The sequence below is a fragment of the Halichoerus grypus genome, chromosome 12 (genome assembly GCF_964656455.1).
Source record: "Halichoerus grypus chromosome 12, mHalGry1.hap1.1, whole genome shotgun sequence".
In the NCBI taxonomy this organism is placed as follows: domain Eukaryota; kingdom Metazoa; phylum Chordata; class Mammalia; order Carnivora; family Phocidae; genus Halichoerus; species Halichoerus grypus.
In genome coordinates, this window is record NC_135723.1 from 2,514,382 (window position 1) to 2,529,816 (window position 15,435).

A 15,435-nucleotide genomic window follows, 5' to 3' on the forward strand; every position below is an offset into this window, starting at 1 on the left:
CATGCATAAGCACAAAGAGACGGTGGGGCAGAGGTAGAGGGAGAGAATTTTAAGCAGGCTCCCTGCCCAAGCTGGAGCCCCATCTGGGGCTTGATCTCACGACCCTGAGATCATGACCTGAGCTGAAACCAACAGTCTGACCCTTTTAACTGACTGAGCCCCCCAGGCGTCCAGAGAATGGCTGGCATGTTCAAGCAGACGTGCCAAGTGTTGGCAAGAATGTGGAGGGAATTGGGACGGTCATATGGTGCTGGTGGGAATGTAAAATGGTATGCTGACTTTGAAAAACAGCATCAGCCTCTTAAAAACTTACACACCCAAATACCATATAATCCAGCCATTTTGCTTCTAAAGAAAAGAAAGCGTATTTCCATCCAAGACTTGAGCATGAATGGTCATAGCCTCTGTATTTGCAATATCTGCAAGCAGGGAGCCAGCCAAGTGTGACTCACAGGACTAGAAAGACCAGCCGTGGTACACCCAGAGTGGATATTACTCCGTGGTAAAAAGGAATGAGCGCACTCCCTCATGAACGAAGCTCAGACTAACTGATTCTAATTAATCATGCTCAGTAAAAGATGTCAGGCAAAAAAAAGCACACACTATAATTCCATTTATATGAATTTCTAGAAAATAAAAACTAATCGATGGTAGCGGAACACAGATTGGGGGTTGCCTGGGGACAGGAGCAGGGGGCTGGACCTGGCAGGTGGAGGGGTGACCAGGGGGGAGAGGACACTGTGGGAGTGACGGATATGTTCACTGTCTTAATTGTAACGGTATTTCACTGGTATGCACGTATGTCAAACCCTAACAAATTGTACATGCAAATATGTGTGATTTGTTGTATGTCAGCTATATTTCAATAAAGCTGGGTTTTTTTTTTAAAGAAAGAAACCCTAATTTAAGGCAAGTAATTTATGCTCTTGGCATCTAGGAGAAGGAAAGTGGCAACAAGCTTGATAATTAGCACAGGTGTATGTGATTCATATCAGACTTTTTTTTTATTATGTTATGTTAATCACCATACATTACATCATTAGTTTTAGATATAGTGTTCCATGATTCATTGTTTGTGCATAACACCCAGTGCTCCATGCAGAACGTGCCCTCCTCAATACCCATCACCAGGCTAACCCATCCTCCCACCCCCCTCCCCTCTAGAACCTTCAGTTTGTTTCTCAGAGTCCATCGTCTCTCATGGTTCGTCTCCCCCTCTGATTCCCCCCCTTCATTCTTCCCTTCCTACTATCTTCTTCTTTTTTTTTTTTTTTAACATATAATGTATTATTTGTTTCAGAGGTACAGATCTGTGATTCAACAGTCTTGCACAATTCACAGCGCTCACCATAGCACACACCCTCCCCAATGTCTATCACCCAGCCGCCCCATCCCTCCCATCCCTCCCCAATCCAGCAACCTTCAGTTTGTTCCCTGAGATTGAGAATTCCTCCTATCAGTGAGGTCATATCATATCAGACTTTTTTAAAAGGTTAATGATACCAGAAAACCAAGCCACACTGAGTAACTTTTTTAAATAAAAGAAGGAAACATAGGGGCACCTGGGTGAGCATCTGACTCTGGGTTTCAGCTCAGGTCGTGATCTCAGGGTTGTGGGATCAAGCCCCATGTCGGGTGCCATGCTCAGTGGGGAGTCTGCTTGAGATTCTCTCTGTCTCTCTTCCTCTACCCCTCTCGCTCGTGCTCTCTCTCTGTCTCTGAAATAAATAAATCTTAAAAAAAAAAAAAAAAGAAGGAAACATAATCCACCAGAAAGGGAACAGCCGCGGATGGGAGCGATCAACCCTGAGACGCAGGAAAGCAAGTGGACGGATGGTTTTGGGCGCAGCAGAGAAGCAACCCTCCAGCGTGCGGAAGGAGAAGACAAATAGAGGGGGCCGACTTTCTTGCAGAAAGCCCACTAGTCTCCTGCACTGGAGGGACAAGCGTCCGAAAGTGACTTTGAGGGGTGGGACAGACAATAGACTGGATGAGACCGTGGACAAGGAGAAATGCTGAGCCACGCTCCCTTCGTCGTCCGAGCCAGGCCCCTGCTGCCCCACTGTGTCAGCAGAAGACTAGAGGCTCACGTAGCCTACTCTGACCCTGGAGCTCTAGACACAGCTGAGGGCGCGGATGTCACCAGCAGTGCTGGGGACTGATGTAGCCTTCCTGTTCTGAATAGCAAAGTGCCCAGCATCCCTCTTGTGTGCGCAGAATACTGGCGGTCAGGCTTCCTCCTTGCCACCACGTGCTAGCAGGAATCTGGAGAATTCTGCTGTGCAGGTTTGGGAGAGATTGACCCACCCAAGAGGAAAGATGTGCAATCTGGGCCAACAGTTGAGGGTCCCCCCTCCTGGAAAGGTTGGCTTTTGCCTGATGACTTGGGAGCGAGCGAAGCCACCGGAGAGGCCACCACCCTGCACGAGGTGCTTCTCAGAGCCTCCTTCTGACACGTGAATGGGCAGCCTTGTTTCATCAGACGCCGAGGAAAGCCTCCAAAGACAGAGCTCACAACAAGCAGAAAAACAAAACCTCAGAAGAAATGGGAAATACTGATACAAACTTTGAAACAAAGGAAATAAAGATACAACAAGAGCAGAAAGCGACTTTCAACGGATCTCCTCAAACAAGAAGGAATTGTTAGAAATTAAAAACGTGTAAGTACACAGAAGTGTTTTCAAGTGAAAGAGACCAGAAATTAGAAGAGAGAATATTCTAAGAGATTATAAAGCTGGAGAGTCGTGTAGGAGGTCCCACTGACCGCGACTGGGAGTTCTCAAAAGTAGAGATGACGCAGGGTTTGGAATGATCGAAGAAATGACCCAAGAACATTTCCCAGAACGTTTGTGTTTTGTATTTGTTGGCCATCCGTATGTGTTCTTTGGAAAAATACCTACCCAGGTCATCTGCCCATTTTTTAATCAGATTGTTTGTTGTTGTTGTTGTTGAGTTGAATGAGTTCTTTATATATTTTGGATATTTGCTCCTTATTGGAAATATCATTTGCAAATATCTTCTCCCGTGTAGTCGGTTGCCTTTTTGTTTTGTTAATGGCGTTTCCTTTGCTGCACAAAAGCGTTTCAGTCTGATGGAGTCCTCACAGGTTATTTTTGATTTTGTTGCCCCGAGGAGACAGATCCAAAAAAATATTGCTAAGACTGAGTTTACTGCCTATGTTTTCTGTTAGGAGTTTTATGGGTTCAGGTCTCACATTTAGATCTTTGGTGTATTTTGAGTTTATTTTTGTGGATGGTGTAAGAAAATGGTCCAGTTTCATTCTTCTGCATGTGGCTGTCCAGTTCTCCCAAAATCATTTGTTGAAGAGACTGTCTTTTACCCATTGTGTGTTCTTGCCTCCCTTGTTGTAGATTAATTGACCATATAAGTGTGGGTTTATTTTCTGAGGTCTCTATTCTGTTTCATTGATCTATGTGTCTATTTTTGTGCCAGTACCATACTGTTCTGAGTTAGTTTTGATTCTGTTTTTGTCCTAACTATGGGTCACATTTTCCTGCTTCTTTCCATGCCTGGTAATTTTTGATTGGATGCTAAACATTATGATTTTAGCCTTGTTTTGTGCTTGCTATTTTGTTTTCCTATGTTCTTTTTTTTTTTTTTTAAGATTTTATTTATCTATTAGAGAGAGAGAAAGAGCATGCACAAATGGAGGGAGCAGTAGAGGGAGAGGGAGAAGCAGACTCCCCACTCAGCAGGGAGCCCGACTCGGGACTTGATCCCAGGACCCTGAGATCATGACCTGAGCTGATGGCTGACGTTTAACCAACTGAGCCACCCAGGCGCCCCTGTTTTCCTATGTCCTTGAAGGCAGTTTCATCCTTTAGGATCTTGCTTCTAAGGTTTGTTAGGCAGGACTGGAATGGTACTTGGTGTGGTTGCAGATACTACCCAGGAGTTAGGCTAGACCTATTTTGCATCTTGGACTCATTATCTAATGAAAATTGTGGATTGTTCCAGTCCGGCTGATGGAAACAGAATTTGTTCCTGGCCCATGTGGCCACTGGACACTTTTCTTGAGTCTTTTGGGTGGATCTTTCCCTGGTCTCATGGGGCTTTTCCACCTGTATTCACTGATTTACCCTCAGCTGAATACTTGAAGGAGGCATACAGGAGGTGCTCCATCCATGCAGCTCTCTCCTGGGAGTCTGTTCTGTGTATCTGTGCCATCTTTCGGACTCCAGCCTTCATCCCATCTACTCAAGGTGCCCACCAGCTCCACTCGGTTCTACCTCCTGTGTCATTGCTGGGACACTCTCTCTAAGGCAACAGGTGGGATAATCATGGGTCTCACCTTATTTACTTTCTGTTTTTTGTGGATCACTGTCTACACTGCTTGATGGCCAGTGGTAGTTGACCTTGGTCAGACGTGGAAGCCAAATCACAAGGATTTCTAATCCTTCTTTTGTTTTTATTTTCAGCCAGATTAACTGAAACACTAAAGCGTTTTTCACTTTGGCAGATTTGACTGTTGTGTCCAACTTGAAATCAATATATGAAATGCCTTTCTATTTAGCGTTCTCTGAGGAATCTCCTTGTTATGAAGAAAACATGGATTGGGAAGTCATCACCGATAATTATTTCACATTTTTGAGGAACTTACTCAAGTCTCCAGCTGCTTCCATCTCCAGGTAAGTTTTCAGAATTCAGTTTCCAGGTTTTGATTTAATTATTATCTGAAGACAAACAAAACCTATTTATAGGAAAAGCTTGCTTTATTTATTTATATAATAATTATTATTTTTTTAGAAAGGGTGTGAGAGAGTGTGAGTGGGGGGGTGCAGAGGGAGAGGGAGGGAGAGAAAGAATCTCCAGCAGACTCCGTGTCCAGTGTGAAGCCTGACGTGGGGCTCGATCTCACGACCCTGAGATCATGACCTGAGCCGAAATCAAGAGTGGGACGCTTAACCGACTGAGCCACCCAGGTGCCTCAGGAAACACTTGCTTTAAAATGTGAGCTCCTGATGTGACTGTTGATGAATACAGTATTTCATATTAGGCATTCGATGATATTTGCTCCAGAGCATCTATGACTCATGTTTCCATGGATTTTGAAAAGAAATACAGATGATAGTCATAAGATTTTCCTTCAAAAGCATGATTTATAATAGATGCTCCAAAAATGGAATGTTCGAATAATAGTCTCATCCAGTTCCTTACTTTAGACATGGGATCAGTGATGGAAGATTCTGGTAGCTCTGGAGACTTTTGGGAGAGAAGTAATCTTTGGAACTAAATCTGCCAGCTTATATGCAGCTCATGCATTGAGATGGAAATTTTTATGTATAATTATGGAGATTGTATATAGCTTCTTTCTTTATTTAATTTTTTAATAGATGAGCTTTTCATTTTATTTATTTATTATTATTTTTTTAAGTAAGCTCTACACCCAATGTGGGGTTGAACTCACAGCTCTGAGATCAAGAGTTGCATGCTCTGCCGACTGAGCCAGCCAGGCACCCTGGATATCGTGTACAGTTTAAGATTTATTTATTTACTTTAGAGAGTTGGGGGGCAGAGGGAAAGGGAGAGAGAGTCTTAAGCAGATTTTGCGGTGAGCGTGGAGCCTGACACAGGGCTCGATCTCATGACCCTGAGATCACGACCTGAGCGGAAAACAAGAGGTGGACACGTAACCAACTGAGCCACCCAGGCGCCCCCGTGTATAGTTTAAAGCACACTTTATTTATTGCTTGTGGGGTGTGTTGGGATGACATGGGACAGAAGCTTTGCATTAGGGCATAGCTTTCAAATTCGGGAATGGATCAAACTTATCTGTGAAGTTTGCTAAGAGTACAAATCCCCGGAGCCTGTCCCAGACTTGCTAAACCTTGGCTGTCTGTAGGACCCGGGTGTTGTAGATTTAAGAAATTCTGCAGGTGGTTCTGGTGTACACCAAAGTTCAAAAGCTATTCTGTAACATCTTTCTGGACCTAGGATTTGTCACTCCAGGAAATGTGTGTGTGTGTGTATTTATTCTCATTATTCACATTTTAGTGTATTTACTTCCTACCATCCCCTCATACATATGGTGTGTTTTTGTTGTTGTTGTTTTTAAATTATGTTATGTTAGTCATCATAATAGTACTTCATTACCCTATGACCCAGCAATTGCACTACTGGGTATTTACCCCAAGACACAGATGTAGTGAAAAGAAGGGCCATATGCACCCCAATGTTCACAGCAGCAGTGTCCACAATAGCCAAACTGTGGAAGGAGCCGAGATGCCCTTCAACAGACGAATGGATAAAGAAGATGTGGTGCATATATTCAATGGAATATTACTCAGCCATCAGGAAGGATGAATACCCAACTTTTACATCAACATGGATGGGACTGGAGGAGATTATGCTAAGTGAAATAAGTCAAGCAGAGAAAGTCAATTATCATATGGTTTCACTCATATGTGGAACATAAGGAATAGCATGGAGGACATTAGGAGAAGGAAGGGAAAAATGAAGGGGGAGAAATCAGAGGGGAAGACGAACTATGAGAGACTGTGGACTCCGGGAAACAGACTGAGGGTTTTAGAGGGGAGGGGGGTGGGGGGATGGGTTAGCCCTGTGATGGGTATTAAGGAGGGCACGTACTGCATGGAGCACTGGGTGTTATACGCAAACAATGAATCATGGAACACTGCATCCCAGGAAACTTTTCAAGCTCAGGAACACTGCATCCCAGGAAACTTTTCAAGCTTAGTGGGCCAAGGAGGAAGAGGATGAGCTAGACCCCCTGGAGAATCAGTCCCGTGCTCAGGTTGGATTTACAATACTGTCCTTTCCTGAAAGTCTCAAATATTTAATAGCCCCAGAAAGACAGCAGTAAAACCCATCAATATGTGCTCTGAGGGCATGTTTCATCTTATCGCTGTAGACCCATAGCAACTGGCAGAGCATCTGTTATGCTAGATGCTAGATAATGGGATGGGTAAATAAAAACAAGGATGGGCATTAATTGCAATTCATATGATGGAAGCTAAGCCTGAAAAGAAAACCTCTGGGCCATGTCCTGTTCCAGCCATGTAACAGCATGTGTGAATAATGTGAACTGCTAATTAAAAAAAAAAAAAAAAAAAAAAAAAAAAATATTTGACATATTTTTTTTCCCATGATCTGGAGATACCGATTTATACCCCAATAGGCTTCTGTAGGAGTGAACTAAAACCGTAGTTAGGAAAGTGCCTTATAAATTGTAAACTGATGTAAAAACATGGAGCAATAGTTCCACCAGTGGTACTAGTTAGTTCTACTGCAGCCCTTGCTCACACAGCTCCTTTTTCTTTTTTAAAGATTTTATTTATTTGAGAGAGAGAGAGAGAGATTGAGAGAACGAGTGGGAGGAGGGGCAGAGGGAGAAGCAGGCTCTCCGCTGAGGAGGGAGCCTGATGCGGGACTTGATCCCAGGACCCTGGGATCATGACCTGAGCCGAAGGCAGATGCTTAACCGACTGAGCCCCCCAGGCGCCCCAGTTGTGCATGTATTTCTATGCAGGCTGGATTTGAGCAAGATCCATATGGAATTCCTAATAGCGGAGCTTTCTCCTTCTTGCTGGAGAAGTTCCCTGGGGAATGTTCTCCAGTGTTCCCTGGTTCAAAGTATCCAGTCTCTTGCAAATAAGAGTAAACTAAAAGATGGGGCGCCTGGGTGGCACAGTCGGTTAAGTGTCTGCCTTTGGCTCAGTTTGCGAGCTTGCTCTCTCTCTCTGTCTCTCTGTCTCCTCTCTCCCTCGCTGAAATATGTAAATAAATAAATAACATCTTAGAAAAAAATAAAGAGTAAACTAAATGAAGGCTGTATTTTCTGCTCCCAGATCCCAGCCATTAGAGGGGGGAAAACAGCATTCATTATTTGATCTCTCCTGTGTCTGTCCTGTGTCAGACTGTGCCTTAGCCGATAGGATGATAGACTGAAAGAAGTTTAGAGAGGAATTCAGCCTTTAAGCCATTAGTAGTGAATACAGGTCAAAAATCCCCTATCCACAGTTTTTCAATGTGTCTTACCATGTCAGAACATGTAGGCTTTTTGTATGGTGGCATCCCAGCTCCTCCTACAGAGACCCCAACATGGAGACCCCAACACGGTGAGCCCATCTCTGGTCTCACTGCAGGGAGTGTTCATGAGTTGAGGGTCTGCCCCAGTCCCCACTGGTGCAGGGGGCAGGAATACATACCTGATACGTGCACCGTGTTGTCTTTTTTTAAATTTTATTTTATTTTTATTTAGAGAGGGAGAGAGAGCATGAGTGGGGGGAGGGGCAGAGGGAGAAAGAGAGAGAGAATCTCAAACAGACTCCATGATCAGTGCAGAGCCCCACGTGGGGCTCAATCTCACAACCCTGAGATCATGACCTGAGCCGAAATCAAGAGTTGGACACTCAACTGACTCAAGCCACCCCGGTGCCCCCCATGATGTCTTTCTAAACTCTGAAACACATAGGGCCCCAAGGATTTGAAAAGTGGACTGGTAGCTCCTGAGTTAGTGGAAGTTAGTAACCTCTCCAAGTGTGGACTTCTATCACAGGTGTGGACTTGTAACCCCAGAGATGCTCCTTTGAGAACTGTTTGTATTTTACAAGTAGACACCTGGAGAGAAAGTGCACTATCTAAAATCATGAGTTTCTAACAGTGGGAAGTACAGCATTGTTTAAGGAGCACTGGAATTGCTTCTAGAACAGTCCATTCCGAGAGTTGTCATAGGGGGCAGGTTCTGATACACCCTGCCATTTGGACTACCTTTGTAGCCAAGACATTCTGAGACATGACAAGGAATTGAATCCTCAGATTCTTCTGGCATACATAGCAAACTTACCTTTAATGATCCTACATATGAAATCATGGAGTATAATTTAAAATGCATTGCTTTTGGTGCAGGAAGCTAATTTTAAGCTACATATATGCATCTGCAATGTGGATTTCTAAAACACTTCCAAATGCTCACATTAATTTAATTCCCGTTGTGAAATATATTGTGAAGTAAATAGCCCACTTATGTTTTGCTCTAAATACGTGTATTACTTAGAAAATTTGATAAATTGAATTTGTCTTGAATTAATTAATTAATTGGATACTAAGACAATTCCATTAATATTGTAGGGTCTTGAATTCCACAAAGGAACTTCTCATGATGGAAAAGAAGTTGCATTCCCTCGAGGATGAGGAAATAAACTTTTTTTTATCTTTTGTGGGATTTTTGGAGAAATTATTGCCTGATCCTTCCTACTCACCCAGCAAGCCCAAATTCCATGCCCTCCCATCTCTCACTGAGACTCTTCTGAACACAAGCCACTTGTGGGTAAATCATTTAAGAAGTTTAGAGAGCGACCCATCTCCTATTGATACTCAGAAACTTTTGGAATTTGGCAAAGCGGTGATCGACAAAATAGAAACTCTTGAACGTCTCTGGATAAAGAATGAATCGAACAATATTTTGAGGTTCATGGAATTAGTACTTTTTGAAGTTGATCCCAAGCTCCTGGAATTGTGGATGTATGGCATTTCAAAAGGAGAAAGAGTCAAATTGGAAACCTTGTCTACACTTCTTAATTTTTCTGTCCCAGAAGATGAGAGGGTCCTTAGCAAGAGCCTTAACTTTTCCCAGTTGTTCCATTCAGACTGGCCTCAATCGCCAGCTATGGAAATGGACTTTGTACATTTGAGTGAAACTGTGATATGCAGTCTCTATGAATTCGGATTTCTGAAGCAGGGACAAGTCTCTGAAGCTCTGGACACAGTCTATGCTCTAAGGAATGCATCTGAACTTTTCTCAGCCCTTTCTGAGCCCGAAAGACGAGACGTTGATACGATCTTGACTCAGATATATCTACATGTCTTCCAGGACAATGATTCAGCGTTGCTTCTGAAGATTTATTCTTCATGTTTCCAATATATTTATAAATTCTTGAGCATTCCGAGCACAGAGCCTTTGCTGTCTTTCCTCGCACAAACCTCAGAGCACATTTTGGATATCATAAAGCAATTCAATTTTCAAAACATCAGTAAAGCATTTGCATTTTTGTATGAGACAACAGGGGTTCTTGAGGGACTTTCTGAGGGATCTTCTTGTCAGCAGTTGCTTTCAATTTTTAACTACTTGGAGCTTCAAGCCCAATCCCTGATGTCTACAGAGGGCCCAGAACTGGGAGTGATCCATGCCACATTGACAGGCCTCAAACAGCTGCTCATGGTAGACGAAGATTTCCGTATTTCTTTCTTTCAATACATGAGCCAGCTCTTCAATGGATCAGTCGAAGCCCTGTCGGGTAATAAATGCTTTTCCTTGGATAATAAGAACATCTCTTCTGTAGATTATTCAATAGATAGAGGGTCTTCATTTATTCTTCCGTGGGCACAAATTCTTTCCAACCTCTCAGCGAACAGCAGTACGTTCAATGAGTTAATGGCTGTTCACTGTACTGTTTCATGGCTTCAAATGTGGACTGAAATCTGGGGAAGCATATCTCAAATATTCCAGTTTGACATGAACGTTTTCACTCCTCTCCACGTTGGTCTCACTCAGCTTCTGGATGAATTGGAAAGTGATGTGAAAATTTCTAAAAGCTGCCAGGGAATATTTCCCACCCATCGCCCTGTCAGACTCATACTGAATTTGTTTAAAAATGTAACTCAAGCTGATGGCTTTCATGATTGGGATGATTTTTTGACTCTCAGAGATCTCTGGGTAGTATTAGGTGATGCATTAGTTAGGGTAAAGTCACTTAGCCCTGACCAAGTAGGGAAGTCCCTTTTCACCATGGAAACTGCCCTGCGTCAGCTAAAGACATTTCCCTTGAACACAAATGCAAGCAGAGAGTTTTTCTATTCTCTGCTTGACGTTTTCATGGAGTTAAGCGATACCTCAGCATACGCCGACAGAAACATCCAACTAATAAATCACTTGCTTTCAAATAACGTCACAAATTATGGAGTGAAGTTTGAAAATGTGGTCACCAAGCTAAGAGAAACAATGTTACTGCTTCGAAATGTGTCACATGACCAAGATTTATTGTCCTGTGCCGATATTTTCCAAAATGTTACTGAGTTTATTTTGGAAGATGGCTTATTACACGTAAATACTTCACAGAGGACATTACGTATTCTGGCCATGTTAAATTCCACATTTTCCTCCGAGGACACGATTAGCAGACTGAAGGGATGCGTTGCATGGGTAGACATCATGAAGCATCTGTACCTGATGTATGACTCCAGTGTGGCACAAGCCTATCCTCAGGGTAATTGGAGGAGCTTCAGAGATGTGGAAGACAAAATTAACTCTACATTGAAGCTTGTTACTTGGATTCTCAATATAAAGGGACCTCACTGCACACTGAATAATTCAGATGTAAATTGTGTGAATATTGTATTGAAAAATGTAACTGACTTTCTGAATGCCATGCTCACCGAAGTCTTTGAAAAGGAAAAGGTACCCAAATTTGAGATCTTATTAACCCTTTTAAATGATTCCACAAACCAAGTAAGGATGATTATCAACAACTTGACAAGAGACTTTGATTTTGTATCTCAACCCAACTGGCCACGTTTTACTGAATTAATTCTAAGACCCGTAGAATTGTCAGATGACATGCCTAGTCAGTTTACAAATCTTTGGCTGCATTTAGTAGCTCTGGGGAAGGAAATTCAGAAACTTAGGAAGGATATTTCCACTCACATCCTAGAAAATGACTCCTCTTCTACATCTGAAAAGTTTTTAAATCTATTTGTTACCAGTCCAAAAGAAAAGGATGTCAACAGGTTAGGCAGTTCATTTTATCATTTAGCCAGCTACCTTGACTTCAACTTCTCTCATGATCTCCAAAATCCACCACAAATAATTCCACACAAAATCATGAACGCTGTAGGTCTTTGTATCCAACTGATTAGGGATGTGTTCAACTCCCTGGCACCCTCGGTTCTTCACAATATTCCACAAGATCCAGGTGATATTCAAGTTTTCAAGAAGGTAGCGTCTCTCCTGCACACTCTCAAGAAGACAGACATAGACCTGCTGGTCAACCAACTTGAGCAAATGAGTGAAAGCCTAATGGATTTCTTTAAGAATATCAATAGATTAGGTACCAGCAGTTTGGGGGCCAACCTGCTTGTGGGCTTGGTGGAAAAATTTGTAGACAGCGCACATTCTTGGAATGTTAATCATCTGCTGAAATTCTCACGCTTGTTCCCTAAGGATGATGTTAACGCTGTGGTAGACGTGTACTACATGCTTCCTCATGCCGTGAGGCTCCTGCAGAGGGGAGTTGACAAAAACATCACAGAAGTCCTCAAGGATGTCTATAACTTTACTCTCCTTCATGGCATAAGCATTTCCAATGTCACCAAGGAAGACTTTGCTATCGTGATAAAAACTCTTTTGGACGCAGTTGAATTAATATCAGAGAAATCAGGAATTCTTTCTGAGGCTTTCACTTGCCTTCCTGTGGTTTGGTGCTGGAATGACACAACTTCTGGATTTTGGCAGAATCCGAAGTTAGATGCCTGTAAATCCTATGAGCTCACATCGTCTTTCTTTTATGGCAAAGTGGCCAGTCTCCTCAACCACCTCCACCTCTCTCCCCCAGGTGAAGGTTTACAGTGTTTGGATGAAGGCTCACAGAAGGAGATTATGAGGAAGATGGTCTGTGTAATTCATGAACTAGTGCACTGGAATTCCATTCTTCTAGAGCTTTCTGAAGTCTTCCACGTTAAAATTTCGCTTATGAAGACCATGCAGGAATTTTGGCATAAAGTGTTACCATTTGTCCCGTTGTCCGAAAATCAAAGCAATGGCAGCATCTCTGAACTTTGTCCTAGTGGCCCCATAAAGCAAATTGCTTCCCAAATCTTAGCAAAATTAAAAAATGCTAACTTTACAAAAATTCCATTAGATGGAAACATTCTTGATAGATTAGCTAGTTTAAACAAGATCCTTAACATTAGTGAAGGCACAGAGGCATCTCTTCGAAATACGATTTCTTTCACTTTGGAAAAGATCATGAAATTGCCTTCTGGGGATCAGCACCTAGAAAATAGTACCCGTTCTCTGGACCCTCCATTTGTGACGTTTCTAGATGCCAATCTGACAGGCAGTAATTTAGAAGCATCATCAAGTTTTACTAAAAAAAGAGAAGCAACTTACAACTTTTCTTACTTTGAGAAGCTAGGGCTTGAGCTTGAACAAATCATGATAGATCTAAGCCACGACTTTCCTATCAGACCCCTACTTTCTGAAATTATCAAAGAAATTCAGATGATTAATTCAGAGACTCTTCAAAACCTAACTTTGCAACTTGCCCATTTTTTTGAAAGCCTGGACTCATCGTCATTGAACACATCTGAAGTCATTGAAGATTTTCTATTGGTCGTAAAAAATTGGCTTCGTAAATGGGCAAAGGAAGATGACTCTGGAATGATTCAAACATTATTTCTTCTTATGGCCAATGAGAGTTCAACTGATGATCTTGCTTTGTTGACCAAAGATATTGCTACCTTTTTGAGTTTTCTCAAAACCATTTCTAGGGAAGATAATTTTGACGTTGCCCATCTTACTCAGCTGCTAAGCCAAGAGCCCCTAACTAATTTCTCACTCATTCAATTCCTTTTTGAAAGTTTCCTAATTAATTCGATCAGTAAGTTAGCTGGGAGTTCTCCAGAGGCAGCTTTAAATTCAAGTGATACTGACCTTCACATAATGAATTTCATGAAGCTCACCTTGAACCAGACACAGTCAGAAAATGGTGAGAGAATAATCCTCCCTCCAAGAAGCATAGCGGATTTCACAGAACAGGTTTTAAAAACATTCTTCTCATTTTTACTAGAGGAAAATTCTGAGAATAGAATATCTCTTCTGCTAAAAGGCTTCCATAAAGACATCATTGCAAAGTTGAGGTGAGTCTACTTTTTTTTTTTTAACATTTATTTAATTATTTGTGTGAGAGAGAGAGATTGGGAATGCTTGAGGGCAGGGAGGGGCAGAAGGAGAGGGAGAGAAAATCTCCATAGACTCCACGCTGAGGGCGGAGCCTGATGCAGGGCTTGATCTCACAACCCTGAGATCATGACCTGAGCGGAAATCAAGAGTCGGACACTTAACTGACTGCGCCATCCAGGTACCCCTCTGCTTTTGTTTTGTATGGTAAATGAGGTTGTTATATATTACAATTGATTTTTATTTCCTGGAGTGTATAAACATCAGTAACAGCACTTTTGTACCTATCACCTTTGGATGACCTTTGAAGTGAATTTTGTCTTAATGGACATTTTATTAAAATATCATGGTGAAATAATTTTGATGATTGTCATCTAAGTAGTAAACACATATAGAAACCTAGCCCTTGGTGATTAATCACTTATGCTTTCTTTCGTTCTTGGGTTATGAAAATAGTTATGAAGTTCTATTTTATGTGGAACTTAAGCATTAGTTTTTATATATGTATATGCATATACTTGGTCATAATTTGAATTGATGTAGTAACTGTCCCATCACCAGTGAGGCATTTAAATATTTTCATTCCAATTCATCTAAAATTTTAAAACTGATGGTCACATTATGTTTTCTTCGTATGCCTTTTTTTCATTCTATTTGAAGCTTACCAGTGAAAAGGCAGGACTGATATTCCAGTTCATTCTGTGATGTCTGTATCTGAGTCAGGGCTCAACCACAGAAGCAGAACCAGATCGAGGAGTTAATTCAAGGAACCGGCTGCTCTGCTTTTGGCCACTGGCTAAGCAGGTGTAAAGTCAGTAAGGCAGGCTGTCTGGAAGCCGTGCTCCCACAGGAGACAGTTGTGGGGTGGGGGATGACTGGGGAGAAGAGCAGTTGCTGTTTGGCGTTGCTAGGTCAGGGAAGTTCTAAGCCCGCTCTGAAGGCCCTCTGGCTGATGAAGTCAGGCCCACCCAGGACAAAATCCCATTTTCCTCTGAGTTTACTCATCAGGGGCTTTAATCACACTGCAAAATCTCTTCCCAGCAGCACCTGGGTTAGTGTTGATGCTGCAAACTCCTGAGGGAATCCACCTTGTCGCTCACTGAGACAGCTTATGGGAATGGGCCGTCCCTCAGCCTAGCCTTGCTCTTGCTGACACATCACAGAGCCATCACCTGTCTGAGCGATTTGCTAGGACTTCGAACATTCAGCAAGATGTTAACCTCTTGCAGTGAGAAGCAATTTATATTGATTTCACCTTCCCATCTTTTCTAAAACCAAAAGTATGTGGCTTTTGAAGTGGCTAGGTTTGAGTCATTCTAATGGGATTATCTGTGAAATTCCTCCATCCTTTTCATTATTTGGCACCAAAATACTAATTTTCATCTGGAATGTGTGTTAGCATGTCATCTTGTAGTCAGTGTGACCCCCCCCATGATGCCTACTATGAAACAAAAGTATGACTCTAGGTTTTGATCTTTCCACTGCTAAAAATGAAATTT

The 15,435-nt window shown here is 42.3% G+C and overlaps 1 protein-coding gene across 1 annotated transcript in view; it reads left to right on the forward strand.

Annotated features, from left to right (window-relative positions):
* The window catches only part of ABCA13 (ATP binding cassette subfamily A member 13), a 375,994-nt gene that overhangs the window by 63,890 nt on the left and 296,669 nt on the right, over positions 1-15,435 (forward strand). The window contains exons 16-17 of the mRNA XM_078059915.1: positions 4,535-4,649; positions 9,112-13,896. Coding sequence (XP_077916041.1) covers positions 4,535-4,649; positions 9,112-13,896 — 4,900 coding nt within the window. The remainder of the gene's footprint in view (positions 1-4,534; positions 4,650-9,111; positions 13,897-15,435) is intronic.